Source organism: Mya arenaria, chromosome 5, assembly GCF_026914265.1.
Source record: "Mya arenaria isolate MELC-2E11 chromosome 5, ASM2691426v1".
Classification (NCBI taxonomy): Eukaryota; Metazoa; Mollusca; class Bivalvia; order Myida; family Myidae; genus Mya; species Mya arenaria.
In genome coordinates this window covers 14581654-14593900 of record NC_069126.1, presented here as the reverse complement: position 1 = coordinate 14593900, position 12247 = coordinate 14581654, and the positions used below count along the sequence as shown (strand labels likewise).

General features: G+C 38.0%; 1 protein-coding gene across 1 annotated transcript in view; it reads left to right on the top strand.

Annotated features, from left to right (window-relative positions):
• LOC128234628 (uncharacterized) overlaps positions 1–9631 on the top strand; it is a 71039-nt gene extending 61408 nt beyond the window's left edge. The window contains exons 46-58 of the mRNA XM_052948983.1: positions 74–303; positions 551–728; positions 1057–1179; positions 1543–1665; positions 2033–2161; positions 2759–2835; positions 3643–3760; positions 4582–4692; positions 5976–6104; positions 6589–6738; positions 7697–7939; positions 8593–8798; positions 9343–9631. Of these exons, the coding sequence (XP_052804943.1) occupies positions 74–303; positions 551–728; positions 1057–1179; positions 1543–1665; positions 2033–2161; positions 2759–2835; positions 3643–3760; positions 4582–4692; positions 5976–6104; positions 6589–6738; positions 7697–7939; positions 8593–8798; positions 9343–9396 (1871 nt within the window). The 3' untranslated portion in view covers positions 9397–9631. The remainder of the gene's footprint in view (positions 1–73; positions 304–550; positions 729–1056; positions 1180–1542; positions 1666–2032; positions 2162–2758; positions 2836–3642; positions 3761–4581; positions 4693–5975; positions 6105–6588; positions 6739–7696; positions 7940–8592; positions 8799–9342) is intronic.
• Positions 9632–12247: the final 2616 nt, after the last annotated feature.

The following is a 12247-nucleotide window of genomic DNA, read 5'->3' as shown; positions in this document are numbered from 1 at the left end:
CGCCTATGCAAGGTACCCTAACCTATTGTACTTCCAGTGCCTTGATTTTTTCTTAATTTTCTTTTCATCTCAGAACATACTTGTGGAGAGAACATGGAGTATAAAATATGCGGACCCCTTGGTGAACCCACGTGTGCTGACTTCCGATCTGGCACAACTCCAGGGGAGAACGGTACCTTGTCCGGCGGAGATACGGATGGATGCCATGAGGGATGCTTCTGTAAGGAGGGGTACATGCTAGATGGGGAGGATTGTGTACCGGAAGAGGAATGCGGCTGTGTCTTCAATGACCAATACTACAGTGTGAGTAGATGGTAAACTTTATCTTCATTTTAGGGGAGGGCTTTCATAAGCTGTTTATTTTCTTACAGCCCAATATTGAGTATACTATTGCATATGAACGTTCTCTGGAAATTAAATATGATAAATCCAATCCTCATATTTAGGATTAAACACTATGTTTACAATATACAAATCCTAAGTACAATTTATAGCAGACCCTGGGTCTATCACATAACATCAAACGTTGTTTAAGAAATATTAACCATAGGTCGGAGACGAGTTTGTGGTGGATGGCTGTGGGTCCCGGTCGGTTTGCCAGCCGGGTGGAAACATGCCCGAGGAGGGAGTCACGTGCCATGAGAACGCCACGTGCGATCTCCAGGACGGACGGTACGGCTGCCACTGCAGGGATGGTTTCTATGGGGACGGCGTGCATGTTTGTGTTGGTATGTGTTTGTTCTTTTGAGCTGATCTTTTTACGATTATTACGACTGTACTATAGCAGACACATTTAGTTCCAATATGTTCATACTTTTAACCTTTATATAAAGAGTACCGTTGTAAAAAGAGCGATATGTATAATATATATGGTCACCTGCTATCAATGCATAAATGCTGAAAGCAGTGGGCTTGTCTTGGCCCAAGTATTTCGTCCAACATATATGTTCATATTTAATCTCCAGAGAAAGCATGCGAGCTGGACTCTTGTGGTGAGAATTATCCGGATCCCGGCTTGAAGCCCCACCAGCTTATATCCTTTTATTTTTGTTTCAGAGGACCCGTGCGATCCGGACCCCTGCGGTGAGAATGAAGTGTGTATTCGGACCCCGGAAACAGACAAGCTGTACGTATGTCAGTGCGAGATGGGCTATGAGGGAGACTGCGGGAACTGCACAGGTATGCGTCTCGTACAAGAATCGATCTGATCTCTAACTCCCATATAAGATTTACCACAATCCATAATATTGTTTAATATTCAAAAGGATGAATAGATTTCGAAACAATGGTTCTTATGAAGGATACCGAGTTTAATTTGAAAGAAATGAGCATAAAACACGGTACTGCTACCTTATAAAACTATAGTAGACCACAGGAAATTTTACCATTTACCAATAATTTAACATTTTGCGCTTTCTGCTATTAAATACACGGTTACAGATGGAAACCAAGAAAACACTCTCCAGCATCATGTTGTTTTTAGAGAAGTTTAAATGAATATTATGCAGTGTATGTCTTACAAATTGCTTCCACGCTTTATAGAGATAGACGAATGTTTGACGGCGACCGACACGTGCCCCCAGAATGCCCGTTGTATTAACACCGAGGGCTCGTTCGAGTGCGAGTGCTTCGATGGATTTATAATGAGCGCTGGGCAGTGTGATGGTAATACTGATTTTGGAACTTTGCTACACACATAAGTATATGTTTGGAAATGTTTGGCATATATGAGAACATAACTGTTTAAACATGACTCTTAAATTTTGCTTTGTATTTTTGTCGGCACAAATCCAATAGCAAGACCGTGGCAAAATGGAGCTGTGTTTAAAGTATTTATAATAATGCAATGGTATTAGCATAGCATAGAACCCATACTGTGGTCCTGCACAAGAAGCATTGTCTGAAAATGGCATTCGAATTACACAAAAAAATAATAAAACGGTTTACTAAATATCGAAAAATCGACAATGAATTATTTAACTAATTACTTTTTTCATTACTGTTCATTGTTTGTTTCATTGAAATCATGAAGATGTGGATGAATGTAAACTAGCCTCCAAGAACACGTGTGGGAACAACAGCAAGTGTTCGAACAAGCCAGGCGGGTTCGAATGTCCGTGTTGTGCCGGCTTCGAGAAGGACGACAATGGGGAATGTGTTGGTAAGACTCATTACATGAATGTTTGCTGTTGAGTTGTATCTATTTAAACAGCAAGCAGGGGCGGTTTCAGGAGTTTGCCTTAAAAGGACCGCACTGGTAACACAACTAGGAAATTACGCCCCTTCCTGATAAATACAAACAATACATAGTTTTAATGGGTTTTCAAGGGCTTGTGGAGGTTTCAAATGTAGCATTTTGGCATTAAATATGATGTAGTTTTTTCAAGTGCATTATTTTTGTATGATTTCTCTGATATTGACGTAAAAAAAATTAAACAATAAAAGAGGGGGCGCGTGCCGAGTACGCCCCCATCTTAAACCGCTAGCGTCAAAGTAGCAAATGTTTTGCAACAAAACTCTTTTGTGGTAAAACTATATCAAATGTAAAGGGTATTCAAAAGCCGAATGTATTTGTTGTAAATTTAGAGCAAACAGTATTACTGGATCGACATTATTACCAAATACCCTGAGTATTACGGTTATTTATAGCTTTATAAATGACTTTGAACAAATCGTTTGCCATACATATATTTAGAGTGCTCAAATAATCTCTTTTAACGATCCTAAAATAAAAACAAAATCATCTATGTATATCCAGCTACCGAAGGTCCAGGAGCAGCCAATTCGCCCGTGTGTTGTGTTTGTGACGCCGCGATCTGTGATGAGCCGGGCAAGGTAAGTTTGTGATGGCGCAGAAAGGTGTTCATCTTAAAAAAGGAACAAAGCATGTTTGACTGGAGTAACACGTATGTATATTGGAAATTATTGGAACAAAACTCATTCGGTTGAAGTATCCAGTTGTATAGAGAAGTCATCTGTAATTACACTGCATAAGTGTTTTTTAGATAATAAAAACAGCTGAAGTAAAATCACTTTTTCTATCCGGTACACAAAGAGGACGAAGTGACGTACGACAGTATCCGGGCCCAAAATTCTAGAAAACGTTGAACCTCTGATAACGGGGTCAGGCTGTGCACACTAATTTTATATTTTGGTAAAATTTGTGTAATAGTGACATATATTTTATAGATTTCTCGACAAACGGGGACATGGACCCGTTGAAATATAATTTCTCGTTAAATCTTACGCTGCTTAAACGTGCTTGGAGTTGACCAACAAGTTACGTGCAGAATGTATACGATCAATATTATTACGGTTATTTGTCTAATTTAAAAGCAGTTTACGCCCTTAACGGGGCTACGCCTGAAATTTTACGATCTTAAGTCTTCCAATCTTTATTGAAACGGGGCCATGGGGTTCATATAGGGGCAGTGTGATAATTCAATGTAGGATTTAGTAGTATGTACAGTGTTATACATTAGTGCACGTAAAGAACAACAAGCTTTAACAAGGATAACATTCTGTCTGTGCACCATGCTCCAAAAACCAAAATGACGAACAAACTTATCAGATCACTCGCCGAATGGGCAAGGCCCGAGTGCGAGAAAAAAAAGCTTACATACACACACTATCTTGTTGCAGGTATGTGGTGAGGATGGCGTCACCTACGACAGTATCCGGGATATGGTCATCTCCAACTGTGAGGCCGGACGTCAACCTAGGAATTATGTAACCATTGACTACAAGGGAAGATGCAAGGGTGTGTGATGGTTATTTGATACACGTCGCAAACATTTAAACTTCAGCTGCTTCTAACAAATACCAATGATTAAGGGGAATGAAAACACCTGGGAACGATGTCCCGAAACTTCTTAAGTCTTTAATAACAAGATTAAGCTTACCTCACTAGTTTTGTATCTCTATAATTTGCGTAATATTTACTTTTAGGAGTTTTTCGAATTTAGATAGGAAATATCTTTACGCTTATCCCAATAAACCACTTTTCATTTATTTAAATCATATTTAAGTATGTATTTTAGCTAATTGAAATACGCTACTTATGCCTTTTAAGCTTAAATAGTTTTGAGAAAATGGGGCCAGTTTTTCTTTATTAAAAACATGTGATATATAAAATGTGTTGTCTTGTGAGGATTTGGTCAGCCTCATAACGGCTGTAGATCAATACCTGTTGATTTTAGCCACGTTATTCCGCAATATCTACACCTCAACTTCCATTCCTTAAATATTCACGTTTTGCATTAACTCGAGTTGAAATATCTATGACTATGGAAAACATTTAGTAAATAGTGACGTCATAATGTTTGAATGAATGGCGTCGGTAAATTCATGATTGCGTACAGAAAATTTGAAATAAGACATATTGTACAAATAGGAAATTATCATTACTATTATAATCTAAATTATGCAATAATTGTGAAAATACACCGTTTTAAACTCTTGTGGAAGCCTCTTTAATATGTTAATGACCTCATGTAGTGTAAAATACTATATTTATATTCATTATTGTTTACTTAAATCCGGCAGTTTGAACTCATACAACTATAATCGCATTTTTTTCAGACTCGTGTTCCAATGTAGACTGCCCTCTTTACCAGAACTGTGTGAAGTCCGAGGAGACGGGGAAGCCAACTTGTGTGTGCGACCCGTGCACTGCCACTGAGGTCGAGTCAGGTAAGTAAAACATAAGGTTTGATTTTTATTTACATTTCCAGCCTTTAAACTCGCATTCAATAAGAACCGCTCCAACTTGCCATCTCCGGCAAGATACGAAGTAGTCAATTATGTTGGATAATAGCCGACGTGTTCCCTTTAACAAACATGACGTCGACGGTTCCCTGCGTGGTGAATTATATTTATGATATTAGTCAGAACATATTGTGTTAATTTTAGATGATTAAGAATAATGCTCGCTCGTTTTAAAGCATTAAGCTTTGAACAAGCGTTTCTCAGTATTACATACTACCATTGTTAAGTTTTTATTTAATGTTCTAAATTTATCAACTAAAACAATTACTCAGTGTTGATGCGGGGTATTTATAAATACGTAATGTTTACGAATACAGAGTTGTTATAATGGAGATTAGGGCATGGGCGGTTAGAAATTTTGTACACGGGTACCCGATCGTCAATTACCCGCGGGTAACAGGGTACCTGTTAATACATTTCACGCCGCAGAAATCTCTTACCATGGAATATTTCGCAACTTTCTTTCCCTTTTAAAGCACCGCGGAGAGTAAACCATGTCGTCTAAAACAAAAACAAGCACAATTTGGAAGTTTTTGATCGAATGTCGAATCATGTGGGCTTGGTCACAATTAAAAGGTGTCCGGGAATGTCATCCTTGGAATAAAGCACGTGTACAAGAAACACACTTACCCTTCATTCTCTTCAATAAGCAGTTAGCGACAAGACTGGCGTCAAAAGAAACCATAAAAAAAAACACTTAACATCATTCGGAACTCCTCGACCATTTTTATCGAAAACAACGTCGGATGTTCGCCGGTACATCAGTAGAGGTAGTTCGTAAAAAATAAATTATATCATTGATTAAATGTAGTATTTTAGCATGTATGTATTGATTAGTTTAAATTGATTGCCATTGTAGTGTATAATTGCAAGCATAATTAAGTTCCCAAGAGTTAAGTCATTAAGTTTAATTGCTAATTTAAATTACTACGCGATCTACTTGCAGCGGACTTAAAGTGTACCGATTTCTGACATTGTAAAGCGCCGTATACATCCGAGGTTGCTTTCTATAAAAATGGCCGAGCAGCTCAAAATGCACTGAACATTTGATGATATTGATATATTGGTGCGATACCCTTGAAAACGTACCCGGCCCGCGGATAACCACCCATGCCCTAATGGTGATACTTGTATACAAGCATATTGCGAAAGGGTAGGACAGGAGAAGTGTACTAATCTTGTATTTACCCGCTCATGGTTTATTGCAGAGGAGAAAGTGTGTTCATCAAGCCTAGTTATTTACCCGAATATGTGCGTGTTCAAGCAGATACAGTGTATGATGGACTGGGAGTCGGTCCCAGAGAGTGATCTAACGCCGTGCGAGGAGGCACAAGGGGGTAAGCACCATATACAGATATGATCGTAGTGTGTTTAAGCAGATACAGTGTATGATGGACTGGGAGTCGGTCCCAGAGAGTGATCTAACGCCGTGCGAGGAGGCACAAGGGGGTAAGCACCATATACAGATATGATCGTAGTGTGTTTAAGCAGATATAGTGTATGATGGACTGGGAGGCGGTCCCAGAGATTGATCTGATGCCGTACGAGGTAGCACAAGGGGTTATGTTTGTGTGTTTTTGTATCAGATACATAACTGTTTATAATGTGTTCAAACTATTGTCATGTCTTCGTGTTTTTTCTGAACTTTTTAATAAACATTTTGCCATTAACAATCATGTAATTGCGACTTTGCTCACGAACAGTTTACTTTCGATCGAGTTTTGATTTGTGTACGTTTCTCGCAAATGCCTAAATGTAAAGTTCCTCCAGTAATAATAGAAACACATTATTATACATAATAGCCGTATGTTCTAACTATAGAGTCACCAGTGGGACCATGGAGTGACTGGGGTCCATGCAGCGTGACATGCGGCAAAGGTGAAAGTTCAAGGACGCGACCCGAGTATCGCCCGGGCCAACCGTATGATACAGTACAGACAGAGGACTGCTATGAAGATCCCTGTCCTGATGGTGAGAAATGAAATATAATCATGGATTTGGATAATGATTATTCATCTTTTTGCGATAGATAGTTTGAAATTTGTAAACCAAGGTTATTTGACTGGTGTATGTCGTTGAGCGGGCTGGCGGGCTGGCGTGCTAGCGTATGGCATGGCGTCGACAGTTCGTATCCATGCTGTTTTTTGGCATGGATAAAGGGATTTAAGAAACAACTCTGTAGGTCTAGTGTCAAGGTCACATTAAGGGGACTTTGTCAAAATTTCTTGCTGAAATGAGTTGGTACAAATGTTTGACATACTGATCAGGTCTGTCTGGTAAATGATTGATGTAAGGTCAAGGTCAGACTTAAATGACATTTGTGAAAATTGGTCATACTTTGGAGAATTTTTTAAATAACTCTACACAACAGTTCACTATGAGAAGCTGGCGTGTGACATGCAGAACCCATATCAGTTAATCAAAGTTCAAGGTCAAACAGAAGAGCCTTCTCATGTTCAAAATACATCTCATTTATGTGTTTTTTTACAACCTTCGCAGATTATTTCCGTCATTTATATTCAACGGCTGGCTTGACCTTGTTGGCGTCTCTTAGACAACGTCTAGCGATACTATCTGCCTACACCACTCTAAGCATATATAGAGCATATAGAGTAACCCTCGTCTATGGTCGTCCATCTGTATGCATATCCATTGCTGATTCTATTTGCCCAATCTATTTGAATGCCCACGTTCAAAACCTGCCGAAATCACAGTACATTGTGGCGATTATAATTATATACTGTCCTTTTACACAAAGAAAGCCATTTTGGTGTTTTATATCGTATCACATCTAAGCATTGCAAACATGTTTGTTATCAAAATGTCCACTATTTTTTCCGTGACGTACTCAATTATTTTCTCTTTAAAACTGTAATCATTTTAATTGCATCGTTTTCATGGATACTGAAAATTGCTTATTTCCATACAGGTCCATGTTTCAATTTTGACTGTAACAACGTCGCTGCCGAATGTGTCGTCAACGACGAAGGCGATCCGGAATGTGAATGCCCCAAATGTACGGACATCGGTGTGGACGAAGTGTGTGGGTATGTATCGGGTGTGCGGGGAGGTGCTAAGCCGGGCACCTGGCAGTCCGAATGTCACCTGAGGAAGTTTGCCTGCGAGATGAACGTGCCGGACTTCGAGGTCATGCACCCGGGAGTCTGTGGAGGTAGGTTACACAGGTCCCCCCCTGAGGACCGAATACTCCTTTATTTTTTACTCGAATCCTGCGGCACAACTGAATTTATAACGATAATGAGGCTCTGGGTACTGAAAACGCTTGAATTTGCGTACACCCTTATTAGTCCAAGTAATTCTTAAGAAGTCGTTTAAAGATGCGCTCTCACAGATTAAGCGTTTTGACAACTTTTTTTGTCTTGGAATGAGCAATTGGTTTTGGTAAATGTCTGGAAACTAGTGATATAAAAATATTGTCAAAATATAAAATTGCACTTTTCATATTTGCGTTAGAAAACCAATGTTTTATATCTAAAAGCGTTACAAGCATTTGATGAATAATGATGCTCTCGGCATAAAACATCCTTTTTTTAACGTAAATAAGAAAAATGCGACTGATCTTTTGTCAGTAGCCTTTTATTACCGGTGTTCAGATATTAACGCAAAAAAATAGTTAATTCCAAGACAAAAAAGATAAAAAAAAAGTTGTCAAAGAAGTCAATCTGTGAGAGTGTAGCTTTAATACGGCGTACCAAGAAGGGTGGGGCCAATCTCATAATTGTACAAATTTTATAGATTTAAGACACAATAAAAGTCCTCATTGAAATAATATAAATATTTTAATTAAATATCCAATATTTTCAGTTAAGCCCCTGAACTGCACGCGTGTACCGCACATGGAGGTTGTCCACAGCGCAAATGACACTGAATACCGGTCACTCAAAAGCGTGCAGACGTTCGCGTGCGAGGGCGGCTGCGGGCACAACAAGGATCAGTGTTGCCAGGCCAGCAAGACCGAAGGCGTCACGGTCATCATGAAAAACCTTGTAAGCGACTTGAAGGAAGAGGAGGTAAATCATCTTTTATTACATTATTTCTTAAATATTTTATTTAAACCAGTGTTTTATCGCTCTTAGCCTGACTGTATGACGTTTAACAGGCTTGAATTTATCGTACATATAGAGAATAATGTTGGGGTTTTTCAGTGTTAAATCGTACTATATTTCACAGAATGAGCTCAAAAAGCTAATTAAATATAGTTTTTCATAAAAGCGTTTCAAATTATATGCGAAAGTAACGTACTTTTGGAAGTCGGAAATGACTTCGTTGAAATTGTGTGCCAGCCCAGTGCGCAGAAGTTTGATTTCGAAATGAGAGCGATCTAAAATTTAAAAACAGTGAAAATATCAAATTGTTATTTTATTAATTAAACACTTAAATATAATTTTTATATTACTAATAAATCTTTATAAACCACCGGAAGGCATATAATGAATATAAGCACATATTTAGATATATTGATGTTTGCCGTTGTAGCTCCGCCTACAGTCAAAACGGAAATACTTCCTTTATACATGTACCTGCAAAACTCCTCACGGACAAATTTATTTTCAGGTTCAAATTATAAGGGAATGCGAGTGTGTCGAGATAGAAAATGGACGTAAATAACTCTGGGAGCGATTTACAGAAGACTGCTAACATTCAATCATTAAAAACTCAACATTTTGGATCAATGGTTTTTATTTCTTTAAAGTTTTAAATATGCTTCAAGAATTTAAGTTTTAACTGCTGTGATTCCAGTGGACATTTATGCGCATGTGTATCGTTAATACTGTTGACTTCAACTCCGTTGTTATTTAGTTGTTAAGTTTAGTTGTGTTCCACCTAATAAAAGTATCCATTACAGATGTCTTGTGTTATACAGCTGTGTACCAAAAGATAAACTCTTAATCACGACATAGGTCGTAAGTTCTCCCTTTAAAGGATATGTGTTTGGACCCAAAATAAGTTTTCCCGGTTTGCATCTGAAAACACTTATTACGTCGTCGCCTACTTTAATTTAGTTTCGGGTTAAAGTTGGAGCCTCGCCGTTGTACGGACTAACAATATTTGTCATGTGTTTCCGGTCCAGATAGAAAATTCCGACCCGAGGGCACCTGCGTTGCCAGGTAACGGGGCTTTCTGAGTTAACGGCTACGCAGCGTGCCCAAGGCTCGGATTTTTCTTTTTGGAACGGACACTACATACATCAAGAAATTCCTTCAATATAACATACTTTTAGAATTATGTTGTGTTGTTTCGCCGGACAATATGACTCGCTTGTGTCTGCAATTATACGACTACGACAAACACATATGATATCAATGTTAAATAGTGAATCTGGAGCAAACATACACACACACCATTAACAGGTGTCCGTGAATGTCAAATCATAAAAGTATATATATCACAATCATAATTCCTAAAACAGTGCTGCACTTTTGCTTATGTTAAGGTCCGTCTGTTTAGTTAGTTGAAACTAATTGCAGTTAGGTTGAAAATAACTTTTGATAAATAAAAACAATTAATATATTCCAAATTCGTTATCTCTTAGATTTCAAATCATTTAAAATAGAAAAATAACAGCAAAATAAACACTACATTTGTGAGGTCAAATGTAGGTTGAGTGGATATTTTGTTATCATGTGATTAAATTTGTACACAACTATGACCTACTTAAGGAATGTTTCTTATCGGATTTCTTATAAAGGTAAAACAACAATCTATACAAAGTGTTTTTTTGAAAATGGGTGTGTGAACTACATTTTCTTACATTTACCTGAGAGTAAAGTTATTCTGTTTGTACAATGCAAACAAGTGAAATAACGGCGTGAAATAAAACTTTCTAGAATTCTGGTAGGGTTTGGATACGGCGTTCTCTTCAGCGAACTCGTCCCAAAAGGTAATAATATATCATGTGTTCGCTGAAGTTCTTTAGCTAGGTTTCTGTTTAATCTGTGTGGAACTTTCGGTTTGGTATCGTCACGGACGAGGCTGCATATCAATACGGAGCTTCCGGTCCGGATATGCGATGTTTGTTTGATAGATGAACGGAGCTCTGGGATGGTATCATGATTAGTTGTGCACCAGTCAATTGTAACCACGGCCCAGAATTATAAGCCTATACGCAAATTAAGTTCTCCACAGTTTCGATTAATGTTTGTTTCGTTCACCAGGACGGACGTAGTAGCCTCCAGTGCGAGTGTACTTATCGGCCACATAATACATGGATCTAATGTTTGTTTCAGTTTTTTTTAACATGCAAAAATACTTAAATTTGTATGCGTGTATGAAAACTTGTTTTCGTCAGTACCGTTGTACCAAATTAGGAAACGTAACTCTAGCGCTATCCATGCTATCTTGCTTAACGCCGAGCTTGGCCTAAGCTTAAAAGCTCATATGCAATGTTCTAGAGTTTCAATAAGTTACAAGAACACGCCTCCAACATAAATGACGCAACGCCATTAGTCCAGGACTGCGGTAAAACCCTTTTTCTGTATTGGGTCACCAAATTTATATCGTACCAAAATGAGGTCTATTTCCCGATTCCGGTGAATATTCCAATGAACAAATGAAACATTTAAACATGTTAACAGGCTTCGCTCTCACCCGATATGGTTTCCTTTGCCCCGTATATCCCATATCGTGCCACCTACTAACCCCGTACCTTATAATTACCAGTGTATGAGAATGAAGATGGGACAAAAATATTAAGGTTCATTTGTACTTAAAAGGCCAAACCTGTGAGGTTTTGAAATAAGTTTTCCTGAAATTAAACTAATTCTTCATTTCATTCTTCGAAATAACTATTGTTAAATGCAATGAGTTATATGGACTGCTAGCAAAGTTTGAAGGCAGATTGTCAATATTAGCAAAATGCTCAATCTTGATCAAATTTGTATAGAAAGTATGCCAATGTCTTCAACTGTTAAGTAATATCAACTCATAACATGCACTGGTGTTGATAATGCAATATTGCGTTTAAAAAGTAAAATATTAAAAACTTGTGTATGATAAGATTAAATTGACTTCAATGCTTATTGTAACGTTTCATTACACTTTCTTATATTAAGAGATCGCAGACGACGCCTGACAATATCCCCCGCTTGTGTCTGCAATGATAAGGCTACGACAGTCAAATATGATAGCAATGTTAAATGATGAATCTGGTACAAATGCATTCGGAACTCCTCGGCCAGTTTCCACCGAAAACAACCTCAGATGTATGCCGGAACATCAGTAGAAGCAGATCGTAAATTTTAAAATAAAAGAATTAATTAATGCATGGTAGTGTTTGAACGTGTATTTTGCATAACTTACTTTAAATCAATTGCCAATGAATTTATTTATTGCATAAATAATTCAAATTTCCCACAGTAAAGTTATAAAGTTCAGTTGCTTAATTGAGATAACTACGCGATCTACTTGCAGCGTAGTTAAATATAAAGATTTATGAAAACGTAAATCGTCAATATACATC